Below are 16,058 nucleotides of genomic sequence, written 5' to 3' on the forward strand. Positions count from 1 at the left end.
AACGTGTTGACATGGCTATGTCTTCAATCCTCATAACATAGTCACTGGTTCCCGAGACTCTCGAGGGCCAAAAGATAGGGGGCGGCGGGGTCGGCGTTGAGGGGGATAGGGCGCAGGCCAGGCCCTCTTGAAATCCGTCATCTTCCACATCGTGTGTGAAAAGTCCTACAGGATAGTGGCCTCGTGTTTGACAGTACTGAGCGGGTCAAAGTGAGCAGCCCGCTTGGCTATTTTAGTCTGTTCGTCCGTGCCTGATAGAGTTATTTTGAGATTCCTAAAGGTTTTAGGCATTTTGCAGAGCCTCTTCGGTGGGGGATTCCGAAGAGTAAAACAATATGCCTTCAAATTGCGGGTTTGATTTCATCACTAACGGAAAACTCACATTGTGTCTGGTGGAAAGAAGAAAACAATTACACACGTCTTTAAGAAGATCGGACCCTGATATGGTCTAAGGTGATGGATTTTATCGATCAAATTAAGAACAAACTCCTTCGTCAGGAACAGGCGTAAAAATAGAGTTATTTGTACTAAAAATAAACTGAATGTATGTCTAGCGTAGCCCTAAAGTTAAGGCCGGGTTCATGCAACAGCCCGTTAGTGGAGTCTCAGCCACTGCGACGCCGCTGCGCTTGAATGCCTGTCACCCTAGGTAGGCAAGCGGTACAGTACTTGGTAGAGCAGGGTACGTAAAGTAGTAATTGCATTATGCCAAGCAGGGTCTCACTGCCAGTATAGTACTCAGTATACGTGGAGTAGCTATGGATAGCGTCCACTCAAGTCCTTCATACAGTACAGTCAGAACTGATGGCTGACTGAATCCCTGCCGGCGTCAGTTTCGGGGAACAGCCCAACCACGGGCCTTGAGACTGGTGAATTATGGGATAGCCTGTTTCGCAGTATTGATGGAAAACCCGACTCCGCTTTGCTTAATCTTTCGTGCATTGTGCAGTGATGTGCTACGAGTTGCCGTCTCATCTCCCAAGCGTGCACCACCAGCTCCTTGAAGTACTGGTTTATATTACCCCGGATTTGCCGAATTCTTCCCTTATAATGTTTCCTTCTCCTTCGCTTATCCATATTCATATCTTAAGTATCCTCCTTCTCGTTTCAGTCTAAATATCATTTCATTATAGGTCGGAGAACTTACGGCTCATCATCATCATCATTGGCGAGAGTATGGTTTGGAGTTCTTCTTTGTCCCTCTGTTTCTTTTCTCTTACTTCAATCTGACCACATCACCCACCACTCAATAGTCTTTAACGATCATAGCCAAACCCATGATCCACCGCGCGAGATGCAAGATCTACCGGCAGGTCAACGAGTATGTTCAGCCGCACACTAACTCAATTCATTCAATTACTCGTAACACCAACTAATATCCTTTCAAGTACCACTTTCGCGCATCTGACGAAAGTGGCGGAGGGTTCCGAACTCCGGGGAGCCATTCTTACCAATATAACTTCGAGGAATTGTCTCTTTCACGTCCTCCCGGCAGACAACACCCAGTCCTTGACCAAAACCAATCTAGCCAGCCGACGGGACTTTCGAGATTTCCAAGCTCTGGACCAACTGAAAGCTAGACCATAGAGTCATTATTAAACTTAAATTTGCAAGACTATGATCTTCACTGACAAGGCGTAGAAATTGACAGCCCTGCTCATTCGTCTAGCGATGGAAATCTTCTGTGACAAACCCTCAGAGAGAATGTCCAACGAACCAAGCAACCTTTGCAAGATCACCGCTCTTGGGCACTTCCTAGACGAGGTAGAAAAAATATTCAGGCCTGTTCTTGCATCAACTCGTTGTGTGGATGAAGGGGTCACATATAACGATATACTTGATTAGAAAAAGTTTCTGGAGCTCAGTCCAGGAGTAAAGGAAAGACTGGGACTAGCTCGAAGCTGTACATATATCTGCTACACGTCCAGTAGATGAGATTCACATATGAACTTGATCTCATTCTACCCTGTGCTTGTGAGACAAGATGGGGCGTCCTTCTGTTCAGCATCTGTTTCTTTGCTGATTAGAGCGTGGAAGGCCAAAATCCGGAAGTGAGGTCTCAGCTCAATATTTGCTGCATTGTTAAATAAATAAAGTATCTATTTCCTCATGAAAATAACGCAAGATAGATATTTTGATCTTAAATAGATTTAATTTCATTAGAAAAAAGAGTGCACTATAAATCAGGTCATAAATGGCTGGCCAGTAGTATCCGGAATTGAGTTGGGCTCTTTTAAAGTTTTGCCGTTATAATGTCTACTTGGGTAAGGGGACAGTCATAACCACGGCCCCCTGGTACTACTCGAATAAGCCGCGGCCCCTATTGCCCTAACGCCATGAAGCTGTAAACCTGCAAGAGCACATGCATTACTTTCCCATAAGACTGTTCGAAGTTACACACTGTATCGTTGGTAGTCTATTCCGTGATGAAATCGATCCGGCGATGTTATACACCGTAGTCCCGCAGATTCTATCCAGTAATTGGTAGCCCTTGGTAGCAAAAGGGCTTGGTCAATCCTGACTATAGACTCCCGGTTGGATGTTGTCGACATCGCGGCATCTCGAACGAGCTCGGCAATCCTGGGGAGCTTTGCCTCACTTCGAAGTGGTGCCTGTTTCTGAATCGGGGCCAACTCTGATTCCGGATTGGCGGCGATACGAGAGGCTGAAGATAGCGAAAGTGCCAAGAGATATGGTGCTTTTAGAAAGACGATGCCTTGGTCACTGATAGGTATTGACAAAGGCTTGTTGAGCAGTGCCCAGGGGAATATATGCGTGTCGCAAATAGCTGAAGGCAGTGCGTTACAATCCTGAAACGCCTCGGCAGTACTCTTCTCTTGGCGCCGCCGTTTCCGTGAGATTTTGGGCTCGATGGGTGCATACCGATCACAAATCACTCCATCACCGAGACACCGACGGCAGTGAGGGCGACCTTCATCGCATTTGAGATGTCGAATCCTATTTAGTAAGCAATTGTATGTCCCCGATCGCCCTAAAATGAATTAAAGCCGAGAGGCGGGTTAACCTACTTGCTGCAGCGATCCTGTCAATACTTAGGGTCCAGAAGAGCGATGGACTTGGTGATTCTGAGACTCACCAGGTTATGCAGCCTGTTCGGACCTTCGGAGTAGATGCACGTTTGTACTTGGGCTTGGCGTCCTCAGAAGCCTCTATCTTGGCTGTCATTGTCTTTTAGCAAGTGTCGCAAAAGTACGGCTGGAAGAAGCAGAAAAGATGAATCTCTGTGGCAGTTTATAAGTCAGGCCTGGGGTCTACACTATACGAGTCAAGCAGAGCTGTTCCAACGGCCGCCTGGTCTGCCCGGCCGCCATCAAGCCCGGCGTAGATAAAGTCGAGCATCATTACCGCAATTGTCACAGGGTGGTCGGGAAATAGCTGTAGCAGGTGATTGCATTCGCCGCATTTTTCTCCTCTTCAGGCTCGCGGCCCCGGGCGCTCCGAGACCCGACTGGCCAGGATATGGAGCTACTGGCCGACCGGGAGTCCACCGATCCCGGAACTTGAGACATACGCCGGCTTCAGCTGCAGGAGCTGCCGGCATTTGGCCCGCGACAGATCAAACAGGGATAGGTATCAGGCTGACGCCAAGCACTGGATTTCGGCCGTTGGTGACGACCAGGACGTAGACGAGGACGAGACCAAGGATTACTGCACCCGTGGCGGGACGTGATGTAACTGCTAGGGTTGTAACACCTATATTAATTAATAAATATAAATATAAGATGATTAATCTGCCTTTGTAATCTCTAAATTATTTCAAGAGATTTATATTAGCCTTCTTATTATATTTAATTTTAATTATAGGCATCTAGCCGTAATACCTCTATCTTTAGATATCTTCTTTATTATTATAATATTATAATCCTTAGTAATATTAATAGGCAGATTTACTATCTTAAAAAATTAACTGTTCTTAGTAATTAAGAAGCCAAATGAGCACTTTCTTATTTTTAAGGAGATTGTAATAAGGAATATATTTTAAATACTAAATCCCTATAGATTCATAATGTTCAAGTAGTGAGTTGCTATTAGGCCTTGTGGAGAAAGAAAACTCTAAATTTCAGGCATTAGTGAAAAAATACATTTTGAGAGTGGTGAAGTTGCAGTTGTTTTGACAATTGTATCGCGATGTCTTCATTCCCCCAAGAAGGCATTGTCATCTGCGCATTTCAGGTGCCACATTCAAGCTGACTTAAGGATTATAGTAGCTCTTTTACCTCAGTGACGTGGATCGAGATGCAGTGACTTCATTATTTACTCCATAGCAACGTCGATCTATCAAAGCAAGTTTAATGTAAGTATTCACATAGAAAATAAATGATTTAATGTCTAGAGAAGGGCAGGGGCGAGGGCAGCCAGAAGAGCAAAAAAACTAGCAACCTGCTTGCCGGCGCCGCTAACAACCATGGGAGCGCCAGTAGGCTCGCCGCCAGGTGCGGGCTCACCGTGAGAGCCGCTTTCCATAGACGGGCCAGTGGGCTTGCTGCCAGGTGCGGGCTCACCGTGGGAGTCACCGCCGTTGGACTCATGGGAACCATTAGGCTTGGAGTTGGATTCACCGCCGTAGGGTCCGGTGCAGCCATCTCCAATGCACCCGGGGCCATCGCCCTTTGAACTATTGTCGTTCGAGCCCTTGCTCTGATCGTCAGAGCTGGAGCCACCGTTTGAACCACTGTTGGAACCTCCATGGTGCGTGCCAGGTTGGGAGCTGCCACCGTGATCACTGCTACCACCTCCGTTCTGGCCCTTGTTGTTGTTAGGGTAGACAGGAGGGCACTTGGGTCCCTCACAGGCAGGAATCTCCTCGGGTTTGCAGTTCTCAGGTGTACCCCAAGAATTGTCCCAAGGCTTGTAAATGACCTCTCTATCGGAGCATTCCTCGCAGTCTGTTGGGACATAGAAGTTCTTGTGGTTCCACCAATCGTGGCATTCCTGAGACTTGTACACAGTCTTTCCAGAGCAGCTGCCTGCAAAGCAGAAGTAGGGCACATATTGGAAACCGCCCTGGCAGTCACAAACTTTAGGGACATAGACCCACTGGCCGTCACAGTCGCTGCAGTCGGCCTCAACAAAGATGTATACTACGCGCTCGGTAGCGGTAGTGACAGGTCCAGCAACTGTAGTGGTGAAAGTAGTGACGAAAGTTGACTGATCAGTGACGGTTCGAGTGACTTCGTTGGTGACAACATCAGTTTGAGCGCCAGCAGCAACATAAACCGTGAGAAGGCGATCAGAAGGAACGGCCTGGCGACGGTGCATCCTGCCACGACGAGAATCGCCACCGCAGAACTGAGAGTCATCACCGGGGCACTCAATGTCGCAGGAATCCAGCTCAACACGGGCGGTTTCGTCGCCGTCAATCTCATCACCACAGTAGCAGTCACTAGAAATGTCAGCAATTGCGGAGAAACTCAGAAAGGGAATATAAGACTTGCGTGTCATAGACACCAAAGTAGGCTCGACCTTGGCAGAGAGTAGAGCACTGATCCAGATCCATAGAGGCGTCAGATTGAGCAAGCTCGAAAGTAGGGAAGCCATCAGTAGATCCGACACAGCCAAAGAGGGTGAAAGCATCAATGAAGTCAGGGAAGCCAGCGGGAGAGGTAGCAGTTGGAGCGGAAGATTGATCCTGAGTGCCAGTTGCGGTTCCAGTGGGGAAGATAGTCTCGCCGTTCGAGTTCGTGGTGAAGCCAGCAGAGTTAGTGCTGGGAGGCATAACCGTCTCTCCCTCAGAATTGGTAGTAAATCCTTCAGAGTTAGTACCAGGAAGGGCAACAGTGGTGGAAGGAATAACAGTCTCTCCCTCAGAATTGGTAGTAGATCCTTCAGAGTTAGTACCAGGAAGGGCAACAGTGGTGGAAGGAATAACGGTCTCTCCCTCAGAATTGGTAGTAAATCCTTCAGAGTTAGTACTAGGAAGGGTAGCAGTGTTGGAAGGTATAACAGTCTCGCCCTCGGAGTTTGTTGTAGCACCTTCAGAGTTAGTGTCAGTAACACCTGGCGTCTCAGTACCCGTTGGGATAGGCGCAATAGGTGTGGTCTCTGCATCTTCGCCAGCTTGATCAATAGAGAGATGAGAAACAACAACCTCAACAGCATCAGAGCCACAAGTCAGGAAGTATTGGATATCAGGGCGACCTTCGGCGTTAAGCCTGACGGGGTTGCTTCTCTGTCCAACCTCTGATCCGCCCGTGTCGGTCATTACTTGGTTGTAGATGCTTTGGCCATCCACCCGAACTTCGAGGCTGCATCCTTCAAACGCTTGACGCTTACGGCCTGCGGGAGGAGGCCTAACGAGGATACTGAAGATGACAAAGACACGAAGGCCTGCGAAGGCGGCCAGGAATGGCACGAGTCTGAAAGTAGCGACTCCATTTCGGATGAAGAGAGAGCTAAAGTCTGTCAGTGCCTCATGCTACGTAGTTGCTAAGATATACTCACACTGCTGCTGAACCATCAAGTGCAGTAGTGTAACTAGCACCTGCACCAAGCTGGGCCGTTCCAAGAGAGACAGGCGCAGTAGACGGAGCAGAGCTACCAGTCGTAGTAGCACTCGTATCAAGTGAACTAGGAACAGAGGAAGAAGTCGTAGTGGCAGGAATACTAGTGTTCGTAAATCTCTTGAAATTCTGGTGGAACTGCCCGAATGCACTCGAGGCACATGCCGCGAGGAGGAATGAGGACAAACGCATGGTGAACGAGTGGCTGCCAAAGAATGGCTTAAACTAAGAAATGAATGAGAGAGAGTGATGATATCGAATTGGTAATGGTAACCAAGTTCAATATTTATGTGCGTCGGGCAGTGAAGTGAGCTGAAGGGATAATTGGCTTGGCATAAATCATTTCAAGATACCTAATCTCCCTGCATTCTTGAGTAATCTTCTAAGACATCTACAAGGTAATTGCATCTGAGTCCACAGTAATCCAATCAGTTTGACCTATAGCCTATTATAGAATAGCTTAGAATAATAAACAAAGAGAGAATAGTGATTCAAGCTGGAAGGGCTGCCAAGCCAAATGGTTTAGTTGTGTTCAGCAGTAAAAGCTGCAGCAGGCATTATTGAGATAACCATATGTCCATACATTCCCAACGCTACACCTGCAACATCTTGAAGGGGGCTAGTATATTCGTGTTCACTCCGATCCAATCAGCATCGTCTGTTGGCCAGATTTGCTAGTGCGGGAAATGCCACAATTCGTCTACAAATACAGAGGAGTGTCGTCCAATCACTCATCCCTTAGAGTTTCACTTCCAACTCACAAAAACTCCACAAAGGGAGAACTGACGCCTTGTAAGACAAAATAAATGTTTATCGCCGATGCATCTAAGGAATGTCAAGATTTTATCCATTCCTGTCGATTCGAGTGAGCATGAGTGCTCATTAGAACATCGACGTGTATTGTACAGGCTGAGTTCGTGTGAGTATATGTATGCTTCCAGAGAGAGGTCCTAACTACAATTAACACATTTTTTTTGTATAGACAAAAGCAAAGAAACAAGAATGCGAGCCCACGAGCTAAATGTCTTTTCCCCCCTGATTGAGATGGCATATGTGCCAAGGCCTTGAGACAGATGTCTGGGCATGTGATGATGTAGATGCGTGATAACCCTCCCTTACCCCAACTTTATTAGACAACCTCGTGGCCATGTTCCAAAACGCCTCAGGCATTCGTCTTGCCCGAATTCCCACGGTTACGGTCGCTTGTCTAAGCCGCGTGATTTCATTAAACTACTTCAACACATAGTTTGTTCCCTGACACAACATCTCAAATTGTTTTCTAAATCTACAAAGCATTCTCTCAAGGATGCATTGTTATTTAGAACTTGAATAAATAGAGACATATCTGAGGGAGACTGGATCCATTGTCATAATTCAATTTTAGCCTAAGTTTTCTTCACGCAGCTGGAACTGATAGCTTCGACAGGCCAATAATATACTTAGCCGCCGGTGTAGGGCAAAAGGGACGCGCCCATAGAATAGAGGGAGTATGACTGTACAGGGAGGTCAGGATCTAATTGATTATATAGGTGTAGACATGTAGGCAGTGGCCAAATCATCAAGAAGTGGTGGTCAAGAAACCGAGGATTTGGCGCTGTGGTGTTTGCGGTAAGGCCAGGCATGATGAAAGAATTTGTTAAGAGGGTATTGAGTCCTCTGGAAAACGAATATAATACTTGATTTCAACTAATTAGATAGTTTGTTATTTTCTAGTTATAGTTGATTTTGAGAAGGTTGAGACTTTTTTTGAACTTGCTTGCCCATTGTGTTTGCTTATTGTGTGTATTAGTTATCCTTTATTAGCTATTTAATAGACTTACCTTATAAGTATCCCTATAAATAAACCTTGAATCAACATTATAATAAAAAAGGGTTAATCATATAAAAAACCCAGGATAAAAGATTTTATTAGTAATTAGTATATATATAGAGTGTGAATTAAACTGGGAAAGACTCGTCGCGAAGTATGAATATTTAAGAATAGACTGGAGATAGAAATAAGCCGAAGTGCTAAATCGGTATATGCAACAAATATAAACATATAATGATTAAGAATATAAGAGTAGCGTTTCCAAGGCGAAGGAATAGATCTTTATCATACTATACTTTTGTGCTTATCTCCAGGGGCTCGCTTCCGCGATGAATCAGCATAAACTTATTTCTTCATATCTCCCAATACCATTACCCGATAATAGCGGAATAAAACCACCTATCTATCTCACCCTACCCGCATCTCCCTATCGGCTGACTCCTGATATCTCCCTCATAAAACGGTCCATATCCCGCGCTTTCTTTGTCTCCTCCTCTCTGATCGTCTATTTTTTCTTATTTCTAGGCTGAATGGACCGGTACGGGCGGGTCGCCATCCAATCGGACCACTTTTGGATCACCGCAATGGCTTCTGTAGATGGAATTTCAAACCATTCTAGATGCTGCTTTAGGCAACCGTGGCAATAGATGGTGATTCTTCGATGATCCAGCTCCGCGTGACATAAAGCCTCAACACGACGGGCATTTGGAATGGCAGCAGCAGTACTTAAAGAAATGGGGTATAGGACTTTGGAGGCCCTATTGCAATCGAAGTCCCACTCCTGAAGGCGTTCCTCCACGAAACGAGTCGTGTACCCAATCTTCACAAATCCTGGGTTTCCTTCAACCTTATACATATAAACATGCCCATCTCTCTGGTCCATGTCGTGTAGCTCTCTCAGCATTTCGCGTTGGACCATATCATATGAAGACTTATAGTCAGCAACTCTGTCGCTCTTCGGGATTATCTCAAAGGGGGAGGTATTGTATTTGGTTGGCCAATATGTGCTCAAATCTCGATCGAAGTTGGGAATCAATAGGTTTCCACTTCTCAAGACAAGGCCATCGCTCCTGCTGGTCGAGGGGCTCTCGGGGGGCCCTTGCGTGTTTGGAGCTCCGGAAAGGCCTCTGGTCTCCTCGGGTATACTGCTTTGAGCCAACTTTACAGGGTGCCCCTCTAGGATCTCCCCAATGCTCAACTTCCACGATGCCACTTTTTGCAAGGGTTGCTTGTTTATGTGCTGAGGACAGTACATATTCGTCTCAAGAACTCTCAGGAGACCTTCAAGATAGGAGCCATTTCGATAGACATCTGGATTAACAATTTCATCAATCGTTGACAAACAGTTATACACCCGCTGCCCGCCAATCCCATGCTTACAGCGCGAGCCTACACTATCCACTATTCCCATGCACTGGGCAGACTTTAGACCCAGGGCTTTTCGAATTCCCTTTTCAACCAATGTGGCAGGGTCGGTAATGATTGCTTCTCCGATGGGAAATATCTTAATCCAGGCTTCGATTCGCTCCTTTTTCGGAAGACCACTAGTATGGTGTTTGCAATGGACAAGCTTGGCAAGCTTATCTAGCGTAACTTCGAGTTCCGTAGATGATTGCGTGAGAGCGATGATCGATTCAAGCTGAGAAGTGACATCGGCTCTGTTCGCTACCGGTGTCCACTTTCTACAAGGTCTATTTGATTTCGTAGGAGCCCCGCATAGCTTATTGTCGAGACCCAGACTAGTTCTCAGCGTCGTAGCGTTGAACCTTGCCTCTGTCGGCTGCTTCTCATGGGCCGTCAATGCTGACGATTGTCGAGGAGGGGTTGTTGGAGGGCTGAGAGGAAATGAGACGGCTCCAGCCGGACGAGTTTCGTCTCTAGACACTCCCAGGGTTTGGTCCGGCGAATGTGCAGGACTTGAAGATAGGATGGACTTCGAGTTCAATTTCTGAGGCTTGGGGGAATTGACAAGGTTAGTAGCCGCCTCGCTTTTCTCATTGTTCCTTGAGGACATTATTGAGGCGGAGAGTGCGAGCAGCTGGCAGCAAGTGCCTATTAGTGAGTGAGGTTGACATAAAACTAAAGTATAAAGATATCTCCTTTGTACAGGACTTGGATTATCGGAGCCAGATAGGTCGTGAGGAGGCAATTTGGCTATACTCAAGCGCCCTCCACGCGATCGTGTGTCACTTGTATCAAATGATTAAACACTTGAAAAGGGTGGTAAGCCAGACTTTTCTGTCACTCTGTTTTTGTATGTATTCAACCCCGCTTTTCACAGCACATCATTTTCATTTCGATGAATCAATAAGGTGGATTGATCAGTCGAAAGAAGAATGAGGCCAGCCATGCGTGGAGACCAGTTGCAGCAGCCGAGCCAATAAAATGACGGCGATATTTCAGTGTCCGTCGAATCGATCATTGTGGAAAATTGAATATAAGCTACGAACATTTATCAACTAACCAGACGCGAAGGCTGCTTCCAATAAATAAGATATCCTTTCATGTTCATGATAACTTTGATGAGAATTGAAAGGTAAGCTAAATTATTAAGAGCGTTGTAGTTTACCTATTTAAAAACCCTAAGTATTATAAGTTTATTATAAATAAGTAAATAGTTATAAGAATTATTACTATCCATATTATATAGGTTAGGGAGATTGAGTAATTAATATCTTCCGTCGTATTCAGTATGCCTATAGTATTATAAAAATTGCAGGTTCTTATTCTTAGCAATATAAAATGCAGAAAAAGGACATAAATAACCCCAGAGCACAAGAGGGTTCCGCTTTATATGCTGGATAGATAACTTGACTTTGCAATTAGCCCACTAAGCGCATTATACACAAAGCCCCAGCAAGGATGTTTGCTTATCGTATAGGAATTGCTATAACCCAATTACTGTTGTTTTATGCATATATACTTATACGCTGCAAAACTATATCTTTCCCTTTTAGTGAAAAAGTCCCTTGCTAGGGAAAACAGTAAACAACTCCCCGGAGCTAATACTTAACAAGGGGTTAAATTATGCCCTTTACAGTGGTTATAGCAATATCTATATCTACATCTTTTGCACTTTAGCCAGCGCTATCACTCTGCAATAATGCATCTATCCACTCATCACTTAGTCCATCTACTAATATCATATCATCTGCATCAGTGAAGTCAATCGCTGTGGGTTTAATTTCTTCGCGGGAAGCAACCTGGTCTAGGACACGTCTGTCACTGCCGGCGATCTTTTCTGCCCAAATTCTCCGAGAAGGATCCAATGACGTCGGTGAGTATGCTTCACCAGGTGCCTCATCGAGGCAGGATTGGGGAAGGTCGAGCTTCTGCATTAAAATATCGCTGAAGCTTTCACGTAGGCCTTCTGGGTGCAGGCAGCCCGAATCAGTTTCGCCAACTTCCAGCTGTGCTGCTGGCTCATCCCCGTACGACATAGACGGTGTCCTTTGTTTAATGTTTTGTCGAGCTGAAGCTGAAGACACCGGTGGGGTCCATTTCAGCGACGGCTTCTCAGCTTGGAATTGTCGAGTCATGCTAGAGCCAGGCGGTATTTGGTATTCATTGAACGGGGCGACCATGTCTGTTTCGGGCAAAGGTCCCCCCCAGGAGATGACATTGTCGAGCCTTTTGATGAGGCGAATATAGAGTCTCGGTCTTTTGTCTAACAGTTCGCGCCAGTTGCCGATTTGCATTTCTTCTTCCTGAGCAAAGAGAATTGGTGACTCTTGGCTTTCTTGGAGACCTTCAGTAAGGCTGTTATTTACCGCTTTAACAGCTTGTAGTATGTACTCAAGCTCATCTCTAAAGTGCAGTACTAAACACTTTATAATCTCTCGCGCCCAATTTGGGTTACGGGAACATTGTACCCCAACGTCTTGCAGGCTTAACGATGGCGAAGACACGTTGGGGGAGGATGGACCATTGTGTAGAGGGCCTTTGGTGTTTAGGAGATGCATAAAAAGTGGAAGTGCTGTACAGAATATCCTGTGAGTAGATTTATTAGCTTTGCTCATTAATTGCGGTCGTGAATGAGTTGCGACCCGCTTACATGATAGGTGGAACCCTGGATAGGTGTTGCTGCCGCAATGATTCTGAAAGCCGATCCGTCAAGTTGAGGATACAATTTGCAAGATCGTCTTTTTGATTACGGAAAGAAGCCTGCTCGTGCAGCATGTAGGATGAGTATGTTGCACGAGTATTCGCAGTGAGGTGCAACAGTTCGCTTTGACAGAGCACCAACATGGCAGTCCTATTGCCACACTTTAGTTACCATAAGCCGTATCAAAGGCCTGACTTGACCTTATCTAGGTAGTTACTTACTCGTAATGGAGGTGCATCATGCTTACTAGGAGCTCTATAGGGTCACGTTGTGAGCCCCTATGTTCTGTTCCATCGTCGAGGCTAACAGGCGAGCCCAACGCGGAGTCACGTCCGGACATGAGGAGTATCAAACTGTCATTATACCATGTTTTCAGGTGGTTCTTGCAATCACGAGACTCGTATCCCTCTCCTCCGAGCGTCGACGCAGTTCTACAAGTGGCCATGCCTCCTTGCGGGTAGACCAGAGCCAGAACTCTTCTCAAGATGCTGATGAGAGCGGACATCTGTTCCTGGGCTTCAATAAATCGCTGCTTTGCTTCGACACCATAGACTCGAGACCGTCCTATCTCATGTGACAAATCGGCTCGAGAGAGCACAAGGCAATCTCTTTCTGCTTCAACCATACCGGGAGGCATCATGAGCGGCCGACGGGTGTACAAGCTGTGAATACAGTCGCTGAGGATGCAACATCCCCACAGTCGCCTAAGGTTGCCCTGGCTGAAGTGACTTTTGACTGATGTCGAAAGCTTGGCCTGGTAAATAGCATCCTGAGAATGATGAATTGCCCGACCAAGCCATTGAGTGCTCGGTCTATTAGTTCTTGAGTTTTTTTGTGAGGTCCAGTGTGCAAGCAAAAGAGATACTTGGGCAAGGACGACTGGTGATGACTCAGTCTCTTGGTCGTAGAGAAGCTAAAAGCAGAAGTTAGCATATAAAATGAAGCCTGAGCGACGCCGAGTGTTGAACTCACCTGGGTCTTCCGAAGGAAGCTGTCACGCGCCTCATGTGCGGTACTATGCTGCATGCTTTGAAGGACATCACCATCCACGTACTGTAAGGCGCAATTAGTGAAGAGCCTTCCCGTGATCAATTGTGGGCTTACCTCGCACGCCACGAACAGCATTGCTGAAAGTAATATAACAGGGACTCGACTGGTCTTGCCGCCAGAGGTCAATGGATCATAAATCGACCAGAACTCGGCTTCATTGACAACAGGCAAGATCGGATGAGCATGATGAAAGAACGCCCGGACCAGATGGTCCAAGCAGCTACTTTCTGGTAACTTAAAACAACCTTGAGAGTCCAGATAATTGATGTCATCCGTATGCAAAGAGCTAAGATTGTTGATGCAGAGGAAAGGATAATACGCGAATGTGATCTCAGGCCGAGCTTGGCTATGGTTGTGACTCGGACTTTGACGAGTTATTGCTTCTGCCAGTTTTGGCGTCCCCAAGTACTCGTCAGTCAAGACTATAAGCAAGTCTTTGTCTTCCTTGGGGGCTGGCAGAGGCTTGGCCATAGTCTCTACCTCTGACACGTCGGGCTTCTTGTTGTGATTTCTAATATATGCATATTAGTTTTGGGAGGCATACGAGATCTGAATCTCCCAGATCAGGGATCCATGGGTTACCCGTACCTGTCGTTGTGACGGCGCCGCCGACTGACAACGCATTGTTTACTGTCAAGTACACAGTTTGTGCAGGCACTAGGCATGAATGTCACATCACAGCGGACCTTTCGTGCTCGGCAGGATAGGCATGCCCTGTGGTGGAGTGGAAGCACAGCCAGCTTGTTAGCCGAGTCTTAATAACAATACAGGTTCATGTTCTCTTCTGCATACTAGACTACTTACTTGGGTGACCTTTTTCGAGTCTCTTGCCGCTTCGGCTTCGGCTTGGCGAATGTTCCTTGGTGTTCCTCAGTCATCGTCGGCATCTTCAAAGCTTGGGCCTCGGCTTGGACTAGGCAGGGGAGGACAAAGCGAGCTGTGCTCGGTTGATGGTCAACCGATATTACTAGAATGGCATCATGAGTACAATGCAGGCCAATCCATTACCGTTCAGACCTCCATATAGACTAAACGACGGCTTTAATGAGATACTACGCGTACTTTGTGAGTTTCCTTCTGGGCCATCTTCGGTAACACCAAAGGTGGCTCTATAACGCCGAAAGTGGCTGTAACGCCGACTGGAGCTCTACAACGCCGAATGAGGCTTGGCAATTAGCAAGTGGGACGGAAGCTAATTGAATCTCGGCATCGACACCCACAACGGAGGTTTTAAATAGTCGATCCTATGATGCTAAGTCGAGAACAATTGCTTGGCCTCGTGGCGGGTAAGAAACTGAGCTATATTTTAGCTATTCACGCCCAACTTAAGCAATCATGGCTGAACGTGTCGCTCAAATTGCGTCTCATATCACTTACCCAAGAGGTCTTCTGGCGGGACAAACTGCAATAATCACGGGAAGTGGACAGGGCATTGGTGCTGAAGCAGCGCGCCTGTTCGCTCAGGAGGGTGCCAAAGTGGTTGTTTGCGACGTTGATTCAGGTAACTGTCGGCTGCCAAGCCCTCTGGAGTAGAGGGTACGGCTAGACCTAGGATAGAATTAGGCTAACACTTCCTGATACCGCAATACAGACAAAGCAAAAAGCTTGGTGAATGGGATCACTAGCTCTGGAGGCCAGGCACTAGCAGTCTCTGGTGATATAACAGATCCAGACTACATCAACCAGCTCGTGAAGCGCGCGGCCGAGTTTGGAGGAGGAGAGATCCATATTATCGTCAATAATGCTGGTTACACATGGGATGGTGTAGTGCATAAGATGACTGATAAGCAATGGGCTGCGATGGCGAATATCCACGGCACTGCTCCTTTTCAGCTAATTCGCGCCGCAGCCCCTTACTTCCGCGTCAAGGATGGAAAGCAGCGAAACATCATCGGCATATCTTCAACTTCAGGTCTTCACGGAAACGTCGGTCAATCTAATTACGCCTTCTTTAAAGCTGGTGTGTCTGGACTAATGAAGACGGTTGCAAAGGAATGGGGACCGGCGTTCAATGTCCGAGCTAACACAGTGGCATTTGGGTATATTGAGACGCGCCTAACGCAAGCGAAAGAAGCAGGGACCTTTATTACAGGACCGGACGGGGAAAAGATCCAGCTCGGCGTTCCCGGCCGCGATAGCAAATCCTCCTTCGAGGACATCCCGCTTCGCAGGCCAGGTTCGGCACAAGACGCCGCCAAGGTTATCTTGGCTGTGTGCAGTCCCCTTTTCTCCTACGTCACAGGCCAGGTCATCTCTGTAACTGGAGGCAGGAATATGTAAGGGAGGAGGAAGAGTCCATACAATAGTCCAATAGTATCAGACGAAGAATCACAAGTGTAACCCCTTCTACCAGTCCAATTCTTATAACAATGCTTGGCATATCTCGTCGATTCCTGGAGGTGCGAGATCCTACAGTAAATTTAGCGTTCTGATTATTACTTTGGCTATATTATACAGACCTAGGCCTTGGCGACGGGCTCTATATTATAATATACACTTAAATCTAAGGAATATCATATTATAATGCACTAGGAAGTCAATTATAATACAGTTATTAAAATATATTAGAAAG

The 16,058-nt window shown here is 46.6% G+C and overlaps 4 protein-coding genes across 4 annotated transcripts; 1 reads left to right on the forward strand and 3 right to left on the reverse strand.

Moving 5' to 3' along the window:
- Nucleotides 1–4,350: 4,350 nt before the first annotated feature.
- On the reverse strand, nucleotides 4,351–6,765 carry FOIG_13814 (uncharacterized protein; the record flags this gene model as incomplete). Its single annotated transcript, XM_031214986.1, has 4 exons — nucleotides 6,463–6,765; nucleotides 5,741–6,413; nucleotides 5,433–5,686; nucleotides 4,351–5,404 (listed from the first exon to the last, which is right to left on the reverse strand). Exons 1-4 carry the CDS (start codon nucleotides 6,711–6,713, stop codon nucleotides 4,351–4,353), a joined length of 2,232 nt encoding a protein of 743 aa, XP_031055257.1. The 5' UTR covers nucleotides 6,714–6,765.
- Nucleotides 6,766–8,836: 2,071 nt separating this feature from the next.
- FOIG_13815 (uncharacterized protein) lies at nucleotides 8,837–10,345 on the reverse strand (the record flags this gene model as incomplete). Its single annotated transcript, XM_031214987.1, has 1 exon — nucleotides 8,837–10,345. One exon carries the CDS (start codon nucleotides 10,343–10,345, stop codon nucleotides 8,837–8,839), a length of 1,509 nt encoding a protein of 502 aa, XP_031055258.1.
- Nucleotides 10,346–11,408: 1,063 nt separating this feature from the next.
- On the reverse strand, nucleotides 11,409–14,364 carry FOIG_13816 (uncharacterized protein; the record flags this gene model as incomplete). The annotated part of the gene is made up of 6 exons (XM_031214988.1): nucleotides 11,409–12,321; nucleotides 12,386–12,586; nucleotides 12,658–13,349; nucleotides 13,409–13,489; nucleotides 13,541–13,997; nucleotides 14,291–14,364. The coding sequence occupies 6 exons, from the start codon at nucleotides 14,362–14,364 to the stop codon at nucleotides 11,409–11,411; spliced, it is 2,418 nt and encodes an 805-aa protein (XP_031055259.1).
- Nucleotides 14,365–14,711: 347 nt separating this feature from the next.
- On the forward strand, nucleotides 14,712–15,844 carry FOIG_13817 (3-oxoacyl-[acyl-carrier protein] reductase). The gene is made up of 2 exons (XM_031214989.1): nucleotides 14,712–14,987; nucleotides 15,078–15,844. Exons 1-2 carry the CDS (start codon nucleotides 14,822–14,824, stop codon nucleotides 15,764–15,766), a joined length of 855 nt encoding a protein of 284 aa, XP_031055260.1. The 5' UTR covers nucleotides 14,712–14,821; the 3' UTR covers nucleotides 15,767–15,844.
- Nucleotides 15,845–16,058: the final 214 nt, after the last annotated feature.

The sequence above is a fragment of the Fusarium odoratissimum genome (assembly GCF_000260195.1).
Source record: "Fusarium odoratissimum NRRL 54006 unplaced genomic scaffold supercont1.36, whole genome shotgun sequence".
Lineage (NCBI taxonomy): Eukaryota > Fungi > Ascomycota > Sordariomycetes > Hypocreales > Nectriaceae > Fusarium > Fusarium odoratissimum.